The sequence below is a fragment of the Narcine bancroftii genome, chromosome 13 (assembly GCF_036971445.1).
Source record: "Narcine bancroftii isolate sNarBan1 chromosome 13, sNarBan1.hap1, whole genome shotgun sequence".
NCBI classification, from domain to species: domain Eukaryota; kingdom Metazoa; phylum Chordata; class Chondrichthyes; order Torpediniformes; family Narcinidae; genus Narcine; species Narcine bancroftii.
This window is the reverse complement of record NC_091481.1, coordinates 42,696,196-42,720,192: the sequence shown is the minus strand read 5'-3', so window position 1 is coordinate 42,720,192 and position 23,997 is coordinate 42,696,196. Positions and strand designations below refer to the sequence as shown.

Here is a 23,997-nt window from a genome sequence, read left to right as displayed (position 1 = left end):
CGACAGATCCCTCCGTTGCCCCACACTCACCCCCAACCCACACCCTCTCTGACACCTGGGCTCTCACAAACCAGCCCCCCTCACCCTCTCACTCCCTCCTCTCACACCCTTCCACCCCTCCCCCTCACACTCTCTCATCCCCTCTCCCTCACACCCTCTGAAACCCTCTTCCTCACACCCTCTGAACCCCTCTCCTTCACACCCTCTGAACCCCTCACCCTCTCACCCCCTCCCCACACCCTCTCACCTTCTCCCCACACCCTCTCACCTTCTCCCCACACCCTCTCACCCCATCCCCACACCCTCACCCCCTCCCCACACCCTCACCCCCTCCTCACACCCTCTCACCCCCTCCTCACACCCTCTCACCCCCTCCCCACACCCTCTCACCCCTCCTCTCCACCCTCTCATCCCCTCCAAATCGCACCTCACACACTCCCCTTCACACCCTCTCAACCCCTTCCCCTCACACCCTCTCAACCCCTTCCCCTCACACCCTCTCAACCCCTTCCCCTCACATCCTCTCACACCCTCTCCCTCACACCCCCTCCCCCTCACCTCTCAACCCCTTCCCCTCAAACCCTCTCCCCTAGCCCCTCCCCATCACACCCTTTCCCTCCCCCTCTCACCCCTTCTGCTCACACCCTCTCACCCCTTCTGCTCACACCCTCTCACCCCTCCCCCTCAAACTCTCTCAACCCCTCCCCCTCAAACTCTCTCAACCCCTCCCCCTCAAACTCTCTCAACCCCTCCCCCTCAAACTCTCTCAACCCCTCCCACACACACACCCTCTCACTCCTCCCCTCAAATCCTCTCACCCTCTCCCACACACACCCTCTCAACCTCCACACCCATTCACCCCCTCCCCCCAAACCATCTCACCCCTCTCCCTCACACCCTGTCACCCCCCTCACACCCTGTCACCCCCCTCACACCCTGTCACCCCCCTCACACCCTGTCACCCCCCTCACACCCTGTCACCCCCCTCACACCCTGTCACCCCCCTCACACCCTGTCACCCCCCTCACACCCTGTCACCCCCCTCACATCCTGTCACCCCCCCTCACACCCTCTCACCCCCCTCACACCCTGTCACCCCCTCCCCCTCACACCCTCACCTCCTCCCCTCACACCCCCTCTCCCTCATATCTTCTCACCCCCTCACACTCACCTAACCCCCATACCCTCTCACTCCCTCCCCCACACCTAGCCCACCTCCCCCTCACACCTCTGACCCCTCCCCCTCAAACCTCTGATCCCTCACGCTCCTGACCCTGTCCCTTTCACCCTGTGCATCTCTGGGATGTGGGGACAATTGGAGCATGCAGGAGAATTCCGCGTGGTCGCAGGGAGGGTCTGTAAATTCCACACATCTGAGGTAATTTCAGCAGCAGCTCACAGCAGAACACAGGCAGGAATCGGCCATTTGGGCCCATTACTTTTCCGTTTCTTTTAGTTCCCTGGACCCCAGAGTTCAAGTTGTCTCCCTTTGAGTTCTCTAGTTTGCTCAGCTCTGCTTTTTTAGTGCTGCCATTTGTTTCGGTGTCCTCACCTCCCATTGTATACTCCAGTGTGAAGACCAACACAAAATTGTTGTCAATAGCTCAGCCATATCCGCATTCACCAATATTAATTCTTCATCTCATCTTCCCTTCAGCTCTCCTTTATATAATCGTGAAAACTTTTACAATCTCGTTATAGTTTTGATTCCACCTTCCCTTTCTTAATTGATTGCTAATGGTTCTTTGTTGCTCTTTAGATTTTTTTCCCATTTTTCAGTTTCCCACTTTGGCAACTTTGTCCGCTCAAGCTTTCCGTTTGACGTCTTGCTTTATTTCCTGAGTTATTCAAGGCTGGTTGTCCCCACTCTCACTGCACTGTGAAAAATCCCCATGTTCCCCAACTATCAGACCACATCACCTGGGTTCCGATCCGCACCCACCCAATTCCTCCCTCATCCTGTTGTGGCCTCCCTCGTTTTGGGAAAAACACGCTGATTTTGGATCGAACTGATGCACCCTCTCTGAGTGGGAAGTTCCATCAGACTGCGGCTCACAGCTGAACCCACCTCTGCAAAGGGAACCTGCCCTCGGTAATGTCTAGGACAAAGACACTTTGTTCCTTTATTTGCTCCACAGTTTTAAATTTGTAATCAAACAATTCACCTGTAATTAATGTGCACATTCCAAATTTTATTCAAGGATATTTGTATCTCTTTTGTTTTGACCATGTAGAAATTACAGCCTTTTTTATACATAGTCCCCTCATTTTAGACCACCATAATGTTTTGGACATTTGGCTTCACAGGTGTTTGTGAGAACTCAGGAATGTTTAATTGCTTCATTGGTGCAGGTATAAGAGAGTGAGGCTTGTTTCTAAGCTTTTTATCACCTTTGGAGTCTGTAGTTGCCATTTTTCAACTCGAGGACCAGGATTTGTGCCAATGAAAGTCAAAGAAGTCGTTATGAGGCTGAAAACCAAGAATAAAAAACAGTGAGAGACGTCGCACAAACCTTAGGATGACCAAAATCAACAGTTTGGAACATCATTAAGAAGAAAGAGTGGAGGAGTCATGTGATGGAGTAGTGGCTGGTAGGAGATTACCAGCCCGCTCCAGAAAAGAAGGAAAAAAGTGAAGAAAAAGCAAAGCCCCAGACACACAAATCACAACAAATTTAAAAAAAAGGTGTGGAGAAAATGGCACCTAAGAAAGAAAAGCCAAAAACAACAGGAAGAAAAGAAGAAAGAAAGACACCGGAAGAGAAAGGTGAAGGCCTTATCTGCACGAAAAAGCAGGGACCCTCCGTGCAAAGAGGAGCCTGCTCCCTGAGGCTAGTGGAGACCCCGCAGGGTCGCAACCCACCAACCGCGGGACTGCAAAAATGGGTCACTGAGCCAATCAGAGGTGCACAACTGTGCACGACAAAGACAACACCGACGGGAGGGGGGACCAGCTGTGGAGTGAAACTCCACAGCACGAATAGCTGAGATATGCACGACAGCAGGGCTCCCAGCTGGAAGATAAAGAAAGCAACGGGAACGGGAGGGGGGGAAGAAAAGAAACGGAAGCAGGAGACACAACAGATAACCAACCCAGATGAAGAGGGCCAACATCAAGACACCATGAAAAAAAAAACCCAACAAACTGAGACAAGCAGCTCAACAAGAAAGTCAGAAGAGACACAGATACAAGGAAGAGAAATAGAAGACACAAACCCAAGAGCAGACACGGAAGAAGAAGAAGGAGAAAGAGAACACCAAGCTCTGCACAGAGGAATAGGAGGTAAAATGAATAGATAAAAAAAAATTTTAAGAACAAATGAAAGCATTAAAAGAATGGTTGACACTAGAATTTAGTGAAATGAAAAGTACAGAAGAAAAAGTGAGTAGAATAGAGCTGGTCATAATAGATATCAGGAAAGGATTAGAAAATGTGAAAGAACATGTAATGGCGGTGGAAATTGAAGTGAATTACTTAAAAAGAAAGTTGGAAGAAAGTGACAAAAAAGTTAAAGAAACACAGGAGTTGTTAGCTCAGAAGATGGATATAATGGAAAACTATAGTAGGTGAAACAATATAAAGATAGTGGGCCTAAAGGAAGATGAAGAAGGCAAAGATCTGAAAGGTCCTGGGAATGCCAGAAATGCAGGAAGGAATGGAAATAGAAAGGGCACACAGAACATGAGCCCTGAAACCATACTCATAACAAAAACCAAGATCCGTTTTAGTAGAATTTCTGAGATACATGACAAGAGAAAATATATTGAAGAAGGCAATGAATAAAATTAGAGAAGACAAAAAAACCACTGGAGTACAAAGGTCAAAAAATTTTTTTCTACCCAGACATAAGTTTTGAGCTCCTAAAGAAGAGGAAGGAGTTTAACATGGCAAAATCGACCCTATGGTAAAAAGGCTATAAATTTATGTTAAGATATCCAGCGGTGCTTAAAATAGTTATCCCAGGGCAGCAAAACAGACTGTTCTCGGATCTGGAGAAAGCACGAGAATTTGCAGAATGCCTGCAGGACAGAAAGAGAGATGAAGAGATGTAACAAGAACAAAGAGCGACGAATTAAAATGTACTTTGAAATAAATACGGAATCAGTGAAAGACAAATTTATATTATGTGATGCAATGAAAGCCTTCATCAGAGGGCAGATATTTGCCAAGAAGTATTTATTGAACCTACAGAATTCTGGAAAAAGACCTTGTGGTCTGATGAGACCAAGATTAACCTGTATCAGAGTGATGGCAAGAGCAAAGTGTAGAGACGTAAAGGAAGTGCCCAAAATGTAAAGCGTACCCCCTCATCTATGAAACATGGTGGTGGGGGTGTTATGGCGTGGGCATGTAGGGTTGCCACAGGTACTGGGGCACTTACCTTCATTGATGATGTAACTGCTGATGGCCGTAGCAAAATTAATTCTGGGGTGAACATAAACATTATATCTGCTCAAGTTCAAGCAAATGCCTCCAAACTCATTGGACGGTGCTTCATCGTTCAGAAAAACAATAATCCCAAATACACTGCTAAAGCAATAAGGAGTTTTTCAAAGTTTAAAAACTGGAAAATTCTTGAATGGCCTAGTCAGTCACCCAATCTAAATCCAATTGAGCAAACCTTCCACCTGCTGAAGAGAAAACGCAAGGTTCAAGCCCTGGAAACAAGCAGCAGCTTGCAGATGGCTGCGGTGGAGGCCTGGCTGAGAATCACCAGAGAAGATTCTCAGCACCTGGTGGTGTCCGTGAATCACAGACTTCAAACAGTCATTGGATGCAAGGAAGATTCAACAAAATACTAAACACGATGACTCTGATGTCCCAAATATTATGGTGCCCTGAAATGAGGGGACATGTATTTGTCCCAAACATTATGGAGGGCCCTGTAGGTGGGCCAGGATATTAAAACAAAACAGATTGGCCCCACAATGTAGAATGCTTTGTCCAAGTTGCTTCTGAAATCTGGTGTTTTGCTGAAAATATAAGCTCTATCTTTTGTGCTTTGGTGGAAGATAACATGCTTTTGACTCTTTGTTGTAGACGCGCTCTCTGCTGAGTGTGTTTGAGGAAGATACCAGCACATTAACCGACTACACAAACCAGCTGCTTCAGGCCATGCAGAGGGTCTATGGTGCTCAGGTCAGTGATATGCTAAGTCCGTCAACTAGTGATAACTAGTCTTGCTGGCTTACATTATAACCAAATACAAAATTAATTCTCAGCACAAATGTTCTCTGATCTGCTTGAACATTCTGGCTGTAATTTTTGTTTCAGATTTCCACTGTAGCTCCTGGTTCCATCATATTGTAGGTTGTCTGTCCTGCTTCCTGCCTCGGTTCCAGACTGCCTGTTTGCACCTCACCAGCGCAGTTGACAACCTGTCCCCACTCTCTGACTGCCGACACCTCTTTTTGTTGTCCCTGTGCATTGCTTGATCCCCACCCTGTCACACACATTCCATGTATGCTCTCCACCTCTCCCCAGCCATTCCAACGTGAAATGTACCGATTGCTAGCTGGCCAGTGATCTGAAACATTTCTCTGCCCTGACCTTCCCCGCCTCTCATTTGTTGTTTGTATTTCTTGTTGAAACATATTGGTTTATAATTAAGGTGTATGATAAACTAAAGATTCCTATCTCACACCTTGGATTGTTCATGACTCATACTTTACCTTTTAATACGAATAACTCATAAGATTTCTGTCCAAAAATAGGTTTACATGTGACTTTAACCACTCCCTTTACCTGCTAAACCAGCCTGGGTTCAGAGAATAAAACAATTGCCACTAACCAAGGAAGCTCCTTGGCCTGACTTAATGGCACCTGCAATTCTTCCTGGTCTAGTATGTGTTGGAATTAGGTGTGCACCTCTAAAGGATTAACTTGCAAGGCTATGGAATGAAAGGGAATCTTTAGAAACTTCCCCCTTGCCACATTAATGTTGGGACTGAATGAAAGGATGTTCCACTGATGGAGATTTAGGGTGGGCATTGAACTCAGAGGGATGGATAGAGTCAGGCACAAGGTAAAGAAGAAATGCTGCCAATGTTGGGTTCTAGTGCTGGAGAATTCAGCAGGTCAAGCAGCGTCCAAAGGCAGTTGGCATTTTGTGTCTGAGCCCTTCGTCTGGCCTGAATGAAAGGTGGGAGGGAGGAGGAAGAGATAGGGAGAGGAGCACAGGCTAACAGGTGGGCAGGTAGATGTCGAGAGGTCAGAGGGTTGCTCTCCGGGAGAAGGAAGGAAAGGGAGCGGTGAGCCAGAGGAAAGAAGACACAGGGATGGGGGTTTACTATTAATGCCATCTGGTTGGAGAGTGTCCAGATGGAATATCAGGTGTTGTTCCTCTGATTTGCGGATGGCCTCAACTTGGCAGTGCATGAGAAAGCTACATCAGTGTGGCAGTGATGTGTGGAATTGAAATGGTTGGCCACTGGGAGGTCCTCACTGCTTCAGTGGACAGAGTGAAGGTGCTCAACAAAACCATCTCCCAGGCTGCGTCGAGTCTCTCGAAACGAACTCTGCCTACAGGTAGCATGTGGGGAGGTCATGGAGACTCCAGTCAGGGGATCCCTGTGAGGATAGCAGTTCCCTGAAGCCAGGTGCCAATGTCTGCTCTGCCTTCCTGTGTGGAATGAAGTAGAAGTCTCTCCGAGAACACGAAGCCTGGGAGAGCTCGAGCAGTGAGACTGACAACAATGGCCAGGAATGATCTTGAGATCAGGATGTTGGCTCTGACCAACCTCTACAGGAAAAGCAGATCCAGTAAACGTGGAAGGACATGTCAGAGGTCACAGTGGGAGCAAATATTATAGTTTGAGAGTTATCTCTTTAAATAGCAGCTCAGAAAGGTTCAGATTCTCAGGATTCAGGATAGGTAGTATGTGGAGTAGACATTGGCTGTACGGGAGATGCCAGAGAGGGTTAGTTGAGAGTCACTGGAGACTGGAGGCCTGTGACTAGTGGGGTGCCTCAGGGATCGGTTGCAGCAGGATCTGGACCAGCTGGAAAAATATGCTGCAAAATGGCGGATGGAATATAATGGGGACAATTATGACGTGTTGCATTTTGGAAGGTAGAACATGCATGATAAACGCTGGGGCACTGTAGAATGAGGTAGAACAGAGGGATCTGGGAACAGAGATACTTAATTCTGTGAAGGTGGCGCCACAGGTAAATAGGGTGTAAAGAGAACTTATGGCACATTGGACTTCATAAATCAAAGAACTAAGTCGAGGAGTTTGGTTGTTATATTAAAATGAGGCCAAATAGATTTGGTCACCTAACAACAGGAAAGATATCAATAAAATTGTAACAGTGCAGAGAAGATGTAGGAACAGAAATAGGCTACTCAGCCCATCGAATCTGCCCCACCATTCAATCATGAGCTGATCCCTCTCCCCACTCAGCTCACTGCCCAACCATTTTCCCATTACCTATGATTCCCTGGCTAATCAAGAACATATCAATCTTTGATTTAAATGTTCTGGCCTCCACAACTGCTTGTGGCAACAAATTCCACAGATTTACCTCTGGCTGAAGAAATTCCTCTGCATCTCTGTTCTAAGTGGGTGCCTATCAATCCTGAAGTTGTGTCCTCTTGTCCTAGACTCTCCCACCATGGGAAATAACCTTTCCAAATCTGTCCATTCCTTTAAATTTCAAAATATTTCAGTGAGATTCCCCTTCATTCACCTGTTCCAATGAATGCAGGCCAAGAGCTGTCAAATGCTCCCTTATATTCATTCCCCAAAACATCCTTGTAAATCACTTTTGAATTTTCTCCAACGTCAGCACATCTTTTCTTAAATGAGCTGAACACTATTCACAACACTGCAAGTGAGGTCTCACCAATGCCTTATAAAGCCTCAACATCACACCCCTGCTCTTATATTCTATTCCTCTTGAAATGAACACCAGCATTACATTTGCCTTCTTCACCAGACTATCCTGCATGAAGACTCCCAGGTCCCCTTGCATCTGGGTATTTTCAATTTTCTCTCTGTTTATTTTCTCCACCAAAGTGCATGACCATACACTTTCTGACATCATGTTTCATTTTCCACTTCTCTGCCCATTCTCATCTATCCAAGTTCTTCTGCATCCTCAGTGTTTCCTCTACACGACCTGCTCCTCCACCTCCTTTCATATCATCTGCAAACTTGGCCACAACGCCATGCATTCCATAATCCAGATCAATCATATACACCATAAAACGAAGTGGCCCCAAACCGCGACTCCTGTGGAACCCTGACCCCTGTAGAACTCCACCAGCAACTGGCAGTCAATCAGAACATGATCCCTGTATCCCAACTCTCTGCTTCCTGCCCATCAGCCAATGTTCTCCCCACACTAGTATGTTTCCTGTTGTACCACGGGCTCTTATCTTGTTAAGTAGCCTCATGTGCGGCACCTTGTCAAAGGTCTTCTGAAAATCCAAACACATAACATCCACTGAATCTTCCTTATCCAACCTGTTTGTCATTTCCTCAAAGGTTTGTCAGGTGAGATTTTCCATTCAGGAAACCATGCTGGTGTGGGCATATCCTGTCATGTGCCATCTATTTGTTTCCCATTATTATTTCTCCAGCATCATTTTCTTGTGGTCCTACATCTACTCTCTCCTCTCTTTTACTCTTTACATACCTGAAGAAGCTTTTAGTTTTTTCTTTGTATTATTTGCGAGCCTACTTTCAGACTTTATCTTTTCCCTCTGTATGAGTTTTTTAGTTACCTCCTGTAAGTTTTTGAAAACTTCCCAATCCTCTATCTTCCCACTAATTATGGCTTCCTTGTACTTTTGCTTTCTCATTGGCTTTGACTTCCCTCGTCAGCCACAGTTGCGACATTTTTCCATTTGAATATTTCCTCTTTTTGGCCTGTATTTCTCCTTCACCTTCCCCATTTCTTGAAGAAACTCCATCCATTGTTGCTCTGCCGTCTTCCCTACTAATGTCCCCTTCCAATCTACTGTGGCCAGTTCCTCTCTCATGTCACTGTAATTCCCTTTACTTCACTGAAATACTGACACATCTGATGTTGGTTTCTCCTTGTTAGATCTCAAATTGAACTCAGTCATATTGTGATCACTACCCCTAATGGTTCCTTTCTAATCATCTTGAGTGTATGACACACGTATTCCAGTACAGCCGACCCCCTCAAGGGCTCATTCTCAAGTTGCTCTAAAAAAGCCATCTTGTGTCCTTTCTACAAAACCTCTCCTTCGAGATCCAGTCCCAACCTGGTTTTCCCAATCTAGATGCATGTTAAGATTCCCCATGACTACATAACATTGCCCTTTTCTATTTGTTGTTGAAAATTGTCCACATCCCAGTTATTCCTTGGAGGTCCGTAGACAATAGCCAAGTGTCTTTTTACCCTTGTCATTTCTTCACTCAACCCACAATGATTCCATATCTTCTCATCCTATGTCTCCTCTTTTGATTTATGAACAGAGCCACCCCACACCCACCTCTCCTTTTGATACAGTATGTATCCTGGGACATTCTAAGTGGGTGCTCACATTGATGTCCATCCTTTAGCCGTGACACCATGATGATCACTATATCATACCTGCCAATTTGTAACTGTAGATAATCTATTTCTTATGCTGCATGTGTTTTAGCCCTTTATTTCTTACATTAGACTCTGTCCCTGTTACAGTGCAACCCATCTCCATGGCTGCAACTTTCCCCCATCTGCCTGTCCTTCCACACAAACTCCCTACCAAATGTCCCTACTTGTGCACCAACCACCTCTTCCCACCTCCCTGTGAATCCAGTTTAAACCTTATTTCCCCCCCCCCCCCCCACACACCCCAACTTCATTGGCAAACCTCCCTGCCAGGATATTGGTTATAAAACAAGAATGCTGGAGGAACTCAGTGGTCTCGCAGCATCTATAGGAGACACGTCAGCAAGTCCTCCGCAATAGCACAGATCTCCCAGTGGCCACCCATTTCAATTCCCATGCTGACATGTCTGTCCATGGTCCCATGCACTGCCAGAGTGAGACCACCTGCAAACTGGAGGGACAACACCTCATCTTCCATCTGGGCACCCTCCAACTGGATGACATTTACATGAACTTCTCTGGTTTCTGTTGGAACCCCTCCCACCCCATCTCTTCCCGCGTCTCCTTTCCTCTCGTTCTGTGTCTCTCTCTCTTCCCTTCTCCGTCTATCTCCTTTCACAGAGCCAAAATAATTTCTCACCTGCCCTCTTATCATAAACAATCCACACCTTTTGTCTGTAGGTCCATACTCCTCTCCCTCCCATTCTTCCCCCTTGCGTTCCCCAGCCTTTAATTCAGACACCTGGCTTTTTTCAGGGCTCAGGCCTAAGACGTCAGACGTACGTTTTTACCTCCTATGGACGCTGCGAGACCAGCTGAGTTCCTCCAGCATTTCTTTGTTTTGATGACGTTCACAGCGTCTCCAGACTTTCATGTTTCACAGGAGATTGGTTCCCCTCCAGTTCAGGTGCAACCCATTGCACTAGTACAGATCACCCTTTCCCCAGTAAAAGTTCCAATGACCTCGAAGCCCTCCCCCTCCACCATCTCCTCAGACACACCTTTGTCAGCACCATCTTCCTGCTCTAACCTTCCCTGGCTCCTGGCACTGGGAGTAATCCAGAGTTGACCATCTTGGAGCTCCTGCTCTTCAGCCTCTTTCCCAACTCCCTAAACTTGCTTTGTAAGACCTCGACCCCACTCCTGTCTGTCACTGATACCAAAATATACCATGACCTCTGGCTTCTCACCCTGAGCACGGACCTGGAGTCCCTATTGCCGCTGCAGAATTTCCTATCGGTGCCTGATGTCACCCTTAAAGGGAACATTAGGGGAAACTTCTTCACGCTGTTACCCCGCAGACCAGTAGATGTTAGTAAATAAAGCACTATATTTACTAGCAACTACTAATAATAGAACACATTAATTAAACCCAACTATGTGCAAATGTATGTGTGTGGGTGTGCATATGTATATATATATATGCATGTGTGTGTATAGGTGTGGATGTCTGTGTGTGTATGTGGGTGGATGTATTTGGGTGTGTGTATGTATTTGGGTGTGTGTATGTATGTGGATGTCTGTGAGTGGGTGTGTGAGTGTGTGTGTATGTGGGTGGATGTGTGTCTGTGAGTGTATGCGTATGTGGGTGTCTGGAGGTGTGTGTGTATGTGGGCATTTGTGAGTGTGTGTGTCTGTGGGTGTCTGTGTGGGTGTGGGTGGTTATGTGTGTATGTGTGTGGGGGTGTCTGTGTATGTGTGTGTGTGGGTGAGTGTGTGTGTTTGTATGTGGGTGTCTGTGTGTGGGTGTATGTGGTTGGATGTGTATGTGGGTGGATTTTGTGTGTGTGTGTGTGTGTGGGAGTCTGAGTATGTGTGTACGTGGGTGTGTATGTGTGTGTGTGTGTGAGTGTCTGTGTGTGTATGTGTGTGGGTGTGCATATGTATATATATATATGCATGTGTGTGTATAGGTGTGGATGTCTGTGTGTGTATGTGGGTGGATGTATTTGGGTGTGTGTATGTATTTGGGTGTGTGTATGTATTTGGGTGTGTGTATGTATTTGGGTGTGTGTATGTATGTGGATGTCTGTGAGTGGGTGTGTGAGTGTGTGTGTCTGTGTGGGTGTGGGTGGTTATGTGTGTATGTGTGTGGGGGTGTCTGTGTATGTGTGTGTGTGGGTGAGTGTGTGTGTTTGTATGTGGGTGTCTGTGTGTGGGTGTATGTGGTTGGATGTGTATGTGGGTGGATTTTGTGTGTGTGTGTGTGTGTGTGTGTGTGGGAGTCTGAGTATGTGTGTACGTGGGTGTGTGTGTGTGTGAGTGTCTGTGTGTGTGTGTGTGTGGGTGTGAGAGAAAGAGGATATCCCAACCATTACAGTTTAGGCCCAATCTGGAAAGTCATTCTAAAGTTCAGTTGGTGAAATCGATTGTTGAAGGGCAGACTTTTAAACTGATGCACAAATGTAACCACGAAGGAGATGGGGAAGAGTCTGAAAGACCAGATTGCCGAAAACTCACAAATCCTTGTCAAGTTCCTTCCAGAGAAATATAATTTCATATGAATGGTTGTCACAACTCCCCTTTTCCTTGTGTAGGGGAAACAAAACACATGACTTCCATAATGCTTCCAAAACCCAGGCACGGGTCAATCAAAATGACCTTTCCTTTGGTCACAGTTGCTCAATAATTCCCCTGACAGGGAGGATCAGCTGAAATGACCAAGATCACAGAGATTCAGTCCTACTCCGTGTTCAATGGTCAATAATGTTGTTCCTTCAGGGTTCCACATGCATGACTCTCTCACCACCTTTGTCCATGGAAAAAGCACCCAATGTTCTTTTTCCTCTCCAAAGTATTGAATTTGGGTACAGCCCGTACTAGCTGTTGCCACCCAGTCTCTCCACAACTGTGAATGGCTGCATATTCACACTAAATGAAACAGGAGCTGCCAGATGAAATGGTGAATTGATTTTGACACTGAAGAAAAAATTGGACAGGTATATGGAGGTCAATAGAACTTGGCAGAATAATAGTATGGCATGGACTAGGTGGGCCGAAGGGCCTGTTTCTGTCATCACAATTTCCAGCCTTTTCCTCATATCCCTTGATACCCTGACTAATTAGATACCTGTTGATCTCCTCCTTAAACTCGCCCCCAATGATCAGGCCTCCATAGCTGAATATGGCAACAAATTCAACAAATCCACAACCCTTTGGCGAAAGAAATTTCTCCTCATCTCTGTTTTAAATGGGTACCTAAGTCTGAGCCCTCTTGTCCTGGATCATTATTACCATTGTCATCATTCCAGATATTCCCGTCCCATTCATCAATTACATCAGGATCGTCGCCATTCCTTATCATGGCACGGATACAATGTGGATCGGGTTCTACCTCTTGCTTTTCCTTATCTGCACAGAGCTGCTGCCGGAGTTTAATATTACGGCAGATCGTTTGGACATGCGTATCCTCCCATTTTTTGGCTCGGTCCTGACTGGTGCGAACAATCTCGCTCATCATGGAACAGCGTTGTCGCATGGCTTCTTTCTCCTCCTCTAGTTGCTCTCTTTTTAACAGGAAATTTACTTTCTGGAAGGAGAGTGGCAACCCGCTCTCCCAGAGGCGCACTTGATGGATCTAACCTCTCATCCCAACTAATGGGTGGTCCCAACAAAGACAGGGTATTGGCCAACATGCCAAACCCATCGTCTTTGGAAGTCCATCCTGGAATCAAGAACTGCTCAGGGCTCACCTCTTTCTTTCGGCGAAACATCTTGAAACCAATCCTGCCGACAACGCTAATTGTCATGGGTAAACTTGTACCTCTCACTTTGTTCGTTTTAGATTGGTCACAGTGTTTGAGCTACCAAAAGAAAACAGACACACACACTGAGAGCACTTCAGTTTCTACAAATCTTTATTACTAAATCTAAAGCTGAATTCAAACTACAATATGCAAGCCCTTCCCAATTATACTTATCAACGCCTGGACTGGTCAACTGCCGAAGCGAGGCAAGTTGTCTGGGCGCTGGTAGCAGCTTCTCCACCTCCCCCGATTGGGATATTGGTTGGAGTCTAGAAGTTCTTCTTGCTGAGAGATGTTGCCACCTCTTGGAGGGTCTCAAACTTCAGCAGTGGGACCATGTCTTATATTACCCAAAAATTGTTTACTCATAGCTTATCTCTTTGAATAAATGATTTAATTATCTTCAAGGTATCCTGACAGTCTGCGACCAACAAAAGACAACTGCATCCCTGGGGCCCATGATGGAATTTAGATTATGTCTTCTGATGCAACTGCATCCCTTCTTGCAAAAGCTGGTCTAAATCCTCCATTACACCTGACTAATTAGATACCTGATGATGTCCATATAACCATATAACCACTTACAGCACAGAACAGGCCAGTTCGGCCCAACTAGTTCATGCCGTAACAAATCCCCACCCTCCTAGTCCCACTGACCAGCACCCGGTCCATACCCCTCCAGTCCTCTCCTATCCATGAAACTATCTAGTCTTTTCTTAAATGTAACCAATGATTCCGCCTCGACCACGTCTGTCGGAAGCTCATTCCACATCCCTACCACCCTTTGCGTAAAGAAATTTCCCCTCATGTTCCCCTTATAATTTTCCCCCTTCAATCTTAAACCATGCCCTCTAGTTTGAATTTCCCCCACTCTTAATTGAAAAAGCCTATCCACATTTACTCTGTCTGTCCCTTTTAAAATCTTAAACACCTCTATCAAGTCCCCCCTCAATCTTCTACGCTCCAGAGAAAAAAAGCCCTAGTCTGCACAACCTTTCCCTGTAACTCAAACCTTGAAATCCTGTCAACATTCCCGTGAACCTTCTCTGCACTCTCTCTATTTTGTTTATATCTTTCCTATAATTTGGTGACCAAAACTGTACACAGTACTCCAAATTTGGTCTCACCAATGCCTTGTACAATTTCATCATAACCTCCCTACTCTTGAATTCAATACTCCGATTTATGAAGGCTAACATTCCAAAGGCCTTCTTCACCACACCATCTACCTGAGTATCAGCCTTGAGGGCTGATTTACCACAACTCCTAAATCCCTTTGTTGCTCTGCACATCTCAATAACCTACCATTTAATGCATATGACCTATTTAAATTTGCCTTTCCAAAATGTAGCACCTCACACTTATCTGTATTAAATTGCATCAGCCATTTCTCAGCCCACACCTCCAGCCTTCCTAAATCACCTTTTAATCTACGGTAATCTTCCTCACTGTCCACAACACCACCAATCTTTGTATCATCCGCAAACTTGCTTATCCATTTCTCCACCCCTACTTCCAGATCGTTAATATATATAACAAACAATAGTGGACCCAGGACCGATCCCTGAGGAACTCCACTAGTCACCGGCCTCCAATTGGACAAACAATTTTTTTTTTTTTTTAAATTTTTTTATTTTTCACACCATAAATCACATTAGCCATGATATACACTATTTCTTTTTCACACATATACAGTGACTTTTTCCCCCCCCCCCCTCCTCCCAAGCCACCCCCCCACCCTCCCCTCTCATCCATTTTAGGTATACAATCTAGGTTGCATTAAGCCAGTCAGACAATGTTGTCATTCAACAAAATTACACCAGAAATTCTACTGAGTCCATTCTTTTCTTTCCTTCTCCTTCCATCAACTTAGGTAATGTTTGTCCCCGGTAGGTTTTCGCTATTGTATTTAATGTAAGGCTCCTATACTTGTTCGAATATTTCAATATTATTTCTTAACCTATATGTTATTTTTTCTAATGGAATACATTTATTCATTTAAATTTAGTAGTTTCTTCCTTTTTAATTTGGTTATGTATTCCATTAATATTTAAAGACATATAGTTCAGCGTAGCCCTTTTATATTTTGTTTATCTTCTCTTTCCGTTTTTCCATCATTACCTTTCCTCCTTTTCCATTTCTGTTTTCTTATTTTCAACTCTTTATAAGACAACATTTCTACAACATCCAACATTTTCCTTATTCTCCTATTTCTATCTTATTTATCCCCAATCTCCCCTTCACCTCCTGAGTTGTCCTTTATCCCTTGTCGGACAACCACATCTCCCCTCTCCATTTGGATTTGCGAATCCACTCGCAAGCGTCAACTGATTTTGCAGTGACCGCTATTTCCCCCCACCCCGCCTCCCCCAGAAAAGATTTCACTTTTCATATGTCACAAAGGTCACTCTTTTAATTCCCTCCTTATTCTCTCTATTCCATTACCTTCCCTTATTAATTCTTGTCTATACTATCTATATTTTCCTCTAAGTACAGATACATTCATGTATGCTCATTGTCTCTATTCACTCTTATACCTCTTTACCCGCATACATATCAATCGTGATCATTTTTACTCTCATTACCCGTCTTCATCCCTCAGTCTATTTTTGTCTTTACCCACATCCATATCAATCGTGATCATTTTAACTCTCATTACCCGTCTTCCTCCCTCAGTCTATTTTTGTAATTGTTCTGCAAATTTTCGTGCTTCTTCTGGATCCGAGAATAGTCTGTTTTGTTGTCCTGGAATAAATATTTTCAATACCGCTGGATGCTTTAGTATAAATTTATACCCTTTCTTCCATAAAATCGCCTTTGCTGTATTGAACTCTTCTCTTCTTTAGGAGTTCAAAACTTATATCTGGATAAATGAAGATTTTTTGCCCTTTATACTCCAGTGGTTTTTTGCCCTCTCTTACTTTTTCCATTGTCTTCTCCAGTACCTTTTCTCTTGTAGTATATCTTAGGAATTTTACTACAATAGATCTTGGTTTTTGTTGTGGTTGTGGTTTAGAGGCCAATACTCTATGTGCCCTTTCTATTTCCATTTCTTGCTGTAGTTCTGGACATCCTAGGGTCTTAGGGATCCACTCTTTTATAAGCTCCCTCATATTCTTGCTTTCTTCATCTTCCTTAAGGCCCACTATCTTTATGTTATTTCTTCTGTTATGGTTTTCCATTGTATCTATTTTTTGAGCTAGTAGTTCTTGTGTCTCTTTAGTTTTTTTATTAGATTTCTCCAATTTCTTTTTTAAGTCTTCTACCTCCATTTCTGCTGCTACTGCCCGCTCTTCCATCTTGTCCATTTTCTTTCCCATTTCTGTTAAGGTCATCTCCATTTTATTTATTTTCTCTTCTGTGTTGTTTATTCTTTTTCTTAAATCCTTAAATTCCTGTGTTTGCCATTCTTTAAATGACTCCATGTATCCTTTAATAAGAGCAAGTATATCCTTTACCTTGCCTTTCTTTTCTTCTTCTATTTCACTGTACTCTTCCTCTTCCTCTTCTTCTTCCTCTGGGTTGACCATCTGTTGTTTCTTTGGTGCCCTTTCCTCCTCTTCTTTCTTGTTTCTATTGTCTTCTGTGGTCTCTTCTTGCTGCAGGTGTTCTGCAGCTGTCGTTGCCGGCTGTGGAGGTCGACTCCCCAGCTGGTCCCCCCTCCCGTCGGTGTGTTTTTTTTCATTCGCATCGCGCATGCGCGGTTGCGCACTTTTACTCGGCTCTGCGAGCCATTTTTGTAGTCCATTATTTACCGACCTGAGGGAGCGGGTTTCTCTCTCCGCAGCGGGCCTCTTTGGACAGGTAAGGCCTTCACCTTTTTCCTCCTTTGTCTTCTCTTCCTCTCTTCTTACCGTTGTTTTCGATTTTTCTTTTTTTGTCGCCATCTTCTTTCCACCTTTATACTCACTTTTCTGTAACTTTTATTTCTGTGCCTTTGTGTTTTCCTTTGTTTTTCCCGACTTTTCTGGAGAGGGCTGGAGTTCACCGTCCGGCCACTACTCCATCACGTGACTCCCTCGACAAACAATTTTCTACCACTACTCTCTGACACCCTCCCATCTAACCATTGCTGAATCCATTTCACTACCTCCTTATTTATACCTAATGCCTCCACCTTTTTTCCTAACCTCCTGTGGGGAACTTTGTCAAAAGCTTTACTAAAGTCTAAATAGACAACATCCACAGCTTTCCCTTCATCAACCTTTTTTGTAACCCCCTCGAAAAACTCAATCAGGTTTGTCAAGCATGATCTACCCCTGACAAAACCATGCTGATTACTCCCTATCAATCCCTGTACCTTCAAATATTTGTAAATACCATCCCTCAGAACACTTTCCATCAACTTACGTCAAACTCACGGGCCTATAATTCCCAGGTTTACATTTGGACCCTTTCTTAAACAGCGGAACCACATGCGCCACCCTCCAATCCTTTGGCACTACCCCCATGACCAGTGACATCCTAAATATCTCCTTTAAACTCCCCCAATGATCGGGCCTCCACAGGTGGATGTGGCAACAAATTCCACAAATCCACAACCCTTTGAATTTCTCCTCATCTCTGTTTTAAATGGGTACCTAAGTCTGTGCCCTCTTGTCCTGAATTCACCCACCAAGGGAAACATCTTATTCACATTGACACTGTCCAATCCTTTCAGCATTGAAAATGTTTCTATGAGATCCCCTCTCATTCTTCTCTACTCCAATGAATGAAGTCCAAGAACTGATAAACACTAATGTGTTAGCCCCTGCATTGCAGGAATCATCCTGGTAAATCTTCTCTGTTCTCTCTCCAACATCATCACATCCCCTCTAAGGTAAAAAACCGAAAACTGCAGAATAAGGTCTCACCAGTGGCCCATAGAGCCTCATCAACACCTCTTTATTCTTATACATTATTCCCCTTGAAACGAATGCCAACGTAGCATTTGCATTCTTTACTGCCAATCCAACCTGGTGGTTAATCTTTAGGTTTTCCTGCAGGACCCTTTGGATTTCCGAATTTTGAATTTTCTCCCCATCCCAATAATAACCTGCCTGTTTATTTCCTCTACCAAGACATACATTGGATCTCATCTACTGTTTCCTTACCCACTCTGCCAAGCTCCCTGCAACTTTTTTGTTTCTTCAACACTCTTACTCAACCGCCTATCTGCAAACTTCACCACAAAACCATTCACTCCATAATCTAAATCATCAATATACATTGTAAATATACATGGCCCCAACACCAAACTCTGTGGAACTATGGCTTCAGGAGAAACAGTGAGTTAAATACAAGGAAATAAGCCTATTGTTCTACACTAGAAAACAGACACACACACTGAGAGCACTTCGTGGGTGGATGGTGTGTCAGTGGTTGAATGGCACTGAAACTACCATAAATGAAATAAATAAATGGAATGAATGCGATGATGCATTTCAGGTCAGGGAAGGCATCTTCAAATCTGAAAATGCACCAAAAGTCACGAGTTAGTCATTAAAATGACACAATTAAAAAATACATAAAAGTCAAAAAGGAAAACATTTAGTCACAATGAAATTTTAAAAAACTAATCCCAAAAAAGACAGCAGTGAGAGGGAGGGGAATGTCACACAGAGAGAGGGGAATGTCACACAGAGAGAGGGGAATGTCACACAGAGAGAGGGGAATGTCACACAGAGAGAGGGGAATGTCACACAGAGAGAGGGGAATGTCACACAGAGAGAGGGGAATGTCACACAGAGAGAGGGAGGGGAATGTCACACAGAGAGAGGGAGGGGAATGTCACACAGAGAGAGGGAGGGGAATGTCACACAGAGAGGGAGGGGAATGTCACACAGAGAGAGGGGAATGTCACACAGGGAGTGGAATGTCACACAGAGAGGGGAATGTCACACAGGGAGGGGAATGTCACACAGAGGGAGGGGAATGTCACACAGAGGGAGGGGAATGTCACACAGAGAGAGGGGAATGTCACACAGAGAGAGGGGAATGTCACACAGAGAGAGGGCAATGTCACACAGGGAGGGGAATGTCACACAGAGAGAGGGGAATGTCACACAGAGAGGGAGCGGAATGTCACACAGAGAGGGGGGAATGTCACACAGGGAGGGGAATGTAACACAGAGAGGGGGAATGTCACAGAGAGAGGGGAATGTCATACAGAGAGGGGGGAATGTCACAGAGAGAGGGGAATGTCATACAGAGAGGGGTATGTCACACAGAGAGAGGGGAGTGTCACACAGAGGGGGGGGGAATGTCACACAGAGAGGGGAATGTCACACAGAGAGGGGGAATCTCACAGAGAGAGGGCAATGTCACACAGAGAGAGGGCAATGTCACACAGGGAGGGGAATGTCACACAGGGAGGGGAATGTCACACAGAGAGAGGGCAATGTCACACAGAGGGAGGGGAATGTCGCACAGGGAGAGGGGAATGTCACACAGGGAGAGGGGAATGTCACACAGAGAGAGGGAGGGGAATGTCACACAGAGAGAGGGGAATGTCACTCAGAGAGAGGGGAATGTCACACAAAGAGTGGGAGGGGAATGTCATACAGAGGGAGGGGAATGAAACAGAGAGGGTGAACCTCACACAGAGAGAGGGGGAATGTCACACAGAGAGGGAGGGTAATGTCACACAGAGTGGTGAGGGGAATGTCACACAGAGAGAGGGAGGGGAATGTCACACAGAGGGAGGGGAATGTCACACAGAGAGGGGAAAATGTCACAGAGAGAAAGAGGAATGTCACACAGAGAGGGAATGTCACACAGAGAGGGGAATGTCACTCAGAGAGAGGGAGGGGAATGTCACACAAAGAGAGTGAGCCTCACACAGAGAGCGGGGAATGTTACACAGAGAGAGGGGAGTGTCACACAGAGAGGGGGGAATGTCACAGAGGGAGGGGAATGTCACACAGAGAGAGGGCAATGTCACACAGAGAGAGGGCAATGTCACACAGGGAGGGGAATGTCACACAGAGAGATGGGAATGTCACACAGAGAGAGGGCAATGTCACACAGAGAGAGGGCAATGTCACACGGAGGGTTATGTCACACAGAGAGAGGGAGGGGAACGTCACACAGAGGGAGGGGAATGTCACACAGAGAGAGGGGAATGTCACACAGAGAGTGGGAGGGGAATGAAACAGAGAGGGTGAACCTCACACAGAGAGAGGGGGAATGTCACACAGAGAGGGAGGGTAATGTCACACAGAGTGTGTGAGGGGAATGTCACACAGAGAGGGGAATGTCATACAGAGAGGGGTAAGTCACACAGAGAGGGGGGAGTGTCACACAGAGAGGGGGAATGTCACAGAGGGAGGGGAATGTCACACAGAGAGGGGAATGTCACACAGAGAGGGGGAATGTTACACAGAGGTAGGGGAATGTCACACAGAGAGGGGAATGTCACACAGAGAGGGGAATGTCACACAGAGAGGGGAATGTCACACAGAGTGAAGGGAATGAAACAGAGAGAGGGTGAACCTCACACAGAGAGAGGGGGAATGTCACACAGAGAGAGGGGGAATGTCACACAGAGAGGGGAGAATGTCACAGAGAGAAAGAGGAATGTCACACGGAGAGAGGGAATGTCACACGGAGAGAGGGAATGTCACACGGAGAGAGGGAATGTCACACAGAGGGAGGGGAATGTCACTCAGAGGGAGGGGAATGTCACTCAGAGAGAGAAAATGTTAGAGAGAGAGGGAGGGGAATGTCACACAAAGAGAGTGAGCCTCACACAGAGAGGGGGGAATGTCACACAGAGAGGGGGAAATGTCACACAGAGAGAGGGGAATGTCACACAGAGGGGAATGTCACAGAAAGAGGATGGACCTTACACAGAGAGCGTGGGGGCTCTCACACTTAGATGAGTTCTCACACAGAGGGGGTGGGCTGTCACACAGATAGGGAGGGTTCTCACACAGAGTGGGTGGGCTGTCACACAGGGGGGGGGCTGTTACACAGAGGGGGGCCTCTCACAGAGGGGTTCTCACACAGAGGTGGTGGGCTGTCACTCAGAGAGGGTGGGCTGTCACGCAGAGAAGGAGGGTCTTACAGAGGGGGGCTCTCATGCAGAGAGGGGGGCTCTCACGCAGAGAGTGGGGCTCTCATGCAGAGAGGGGGGCTCTCACACAGAGAGGGTTGGCTGTCACGCAGAGGGGGGCTCTCACACAGGGTTGGCTGTCACGCAGAGAGCGGGCTCTCACGCAGAGAGGGTGGGCTGTCACGCAGAGAGGGGGGCTCTCACGCGGGGGGCTGTCTCACAGAGAGGGTGGGCTGTCACGCAGAGAAGCGGGGTCTCGCAGAGAAGCGGGGGCTCTCACACAGAGAGTGGGGCTCATGGAGAGAGGGGGGAATGTCACAGAAAGGATGAGTCACACATAGAGAGAGGGAGTCCAACGCAGCGAGGCAGATGATTGCAGAGAAACGAGGAGCCAGATGGTGTCATATGCACAAACAGAAAAAGTCCCATACAGAAACAGAAAGTGAGAGAGAGCGAGAGGATTACCACACACTGATAAGGTTACAGAAAGAGGTGGTGTTGCAGAGAGATGTAGATTCTCACAGACACAGGTCTCTCCCAGAAGAGATGGGTCTCAAGCAGAGAAAAAGTCTCTCACAGACAGCGGAATAATGTCACTGTGAAGGGGGTAGGGGGGAGACACCGAGGGGGGCAGCCGTGCACCAGGCTGGATAAATTTGGATCCAGGTGCTGGGCTGTAGTTTGCCCACCCCTATTCTAGATTAATATTTTAAAATATTTTTCATGTTTGGGACAGAAGTGAAGGCAAATAAAAGAGCAGCCTGGAAGAGGCCCAGGTTAAGGCCACTTCAGTGAAACAACACTCTTTTGGAGTTGTGTGAACGATTTGGAGCCCATCATGTTTGAGAGAGAGCACCTGGTATGGTACAGGGAGGGAGTCAGTGCAACACTATTACAGGATCGAATCAGGCACTGTCCACACAGATTTTGTACATTCTCCCTGTGTCTGCGTGGGCTTACTCCAACCCACCCCATCCCCCAAAATCTATGAGGTTTCTTGGTTGATTGGTGTGTTTGGGAGGGAAGGGCCTACCATGTTGCATCTCTTAAAAAAGCATTTTACTCCTCAACAAATAGCACCTGAAGGGAACTGTATTGTGCCTGTGTGTGAACGGAGAAGACCATATGTTAGTGCAGTGCCATTCATTATCGCACTGTTGGGACAACACCAAAGGAATGGCACTACTGTTACTGGCTGTTGTGTTTGTATTGGGCACCTGTAAAATTGACTAACTGCATGCCTGAGGACACTGACTCCTGTTCTGCTAGAGTTCTTGCCATTCCTGCCTTCAGGTGAATATTTTCACACATTTTACCCCTCATGTGGATCCTGATATGCTGAATTTTATTTTTTTGCAGAATGAAATGAGTATTGCAACACAACAACTGTCCAAAAAGCTGTTTGCATATGAGAAGCAGGTGAGAGCATGACTTGAGTTTAATACTAACCTCCCCCGCCCCCCCCCCCCCACCTTTTATTGTCCAGACTAGATCAAGTCACTTCTGTAAGCCATGGTTCACTCTGGTAAACTAGAGTCAGAAAATAGCCTCCAATACCCAGGAATTCTCCTTGATTGTGCATTGCTCATCAGGGAGAGTGTCAGCCAACTGCACCCAGCCAACACGTAATAGAGGGCACGCCCTCTACGGCAATACGAGCAAAGGTCAAGAAATAAGTAATCTCTGTGTGGGTTCCATCATGGTTCTCCTGGTGCCTCTGGGAGTTAGGGGAGCAGATCTGTGGGCGGATTATCGAAAGAGGCAAAAGCAACACGGTGGTTGCCTGAGGTGGCTTTAACTTCCCTAATAGTGATTCATGCCAGAGGTTGAAATGGGACAGAATTTTCTAGGTGCATCCAGAAGGGATATATAGGTAATCCAACCTGGACCTTCTTAAACCAAACCTTTCCTCAAAATGACCAGTAGTATTATTTTGAATCCAGCCATCCGTAAGGAGTCTGTGTTCATGTATGGGACTCCTCGCATTCTCCACAAACATACAGAGTTTGTAGGTTGATTGGTGTGTTTTGAGATCCTTGACCACTTTGTTTTAAATGGCCAGCCCCTGGAATCCCTGGAAACAGTCTATCCTGTTAGGTCTCTGTTCCATTTTGCATCTTTCAGTAAGATCTCCCCTAAATTCCAAAGAAAATGGATCCAGGAAATACACGAATGTGCTGGGAAAAATACAACAGGTCATGCAGCATCCATAGGACATTAAGGCGAACCAAAGTTTCGGGCCTGGATATCAGCATCTGCAGATTCTCTGGCAAAATGAGCTAAGCCAGTTTGCAGGTAGATCAGGACATAGCTGGGGATGGGGTGGGGAGGGGGTGGGGGAGAGGAGAGGGTGCTACAAGCCTGTTTTAAGACCACGGACCAGAGCTGTTTCAGGGAGGTGGCTAACTACAGCCCTTCTCAGAGCTAGTGATGCTGCCTTCAGACAAGAGTCAAGATGACGCTAAGATCAGCCAGGGCTGAACTTAGAAGCAATGAAATCCTTTGTACATCGAGTTGGCATGACGATCGAGGAACTGGACCAGCTTGCCATTATTCATGTGACTGGGACAAAAGGCAAGGGTTCCACATGTGCATTTTGTGAAAAGATATTGCGTAATTATGGACTAAAGACTGGCCATGCAATC

General features: G+C 46.0%; 1 protein-coding gene across 1 annotated transcript in view; it reads left to right on the top strand.

Moving 5' to 3' along the window:
- appl2 (adaptor protein, phosphotyrosine interaction, PH domain and leucine zipper containing 2) overlaps positions 1–23,997 on the top strand; it is a 114,235-nt gene that overhangs the window by 3,763 nt on the left and 86,475 nt on the right. The window contains exons 2-3 of the mRNA XM_069909350.1: positions 5,042–5,140; positions 22,712–22,771. Of these exons, the coding sequence (XP_069765451.1) occupies positions 5,042–5,140; positions 22,712–22,771 (159 nt within the window). The remainder of the gene's footprint in view (positions 1–5,041; positions 5,141–22,711; positions 22,772–23,997) is intronic.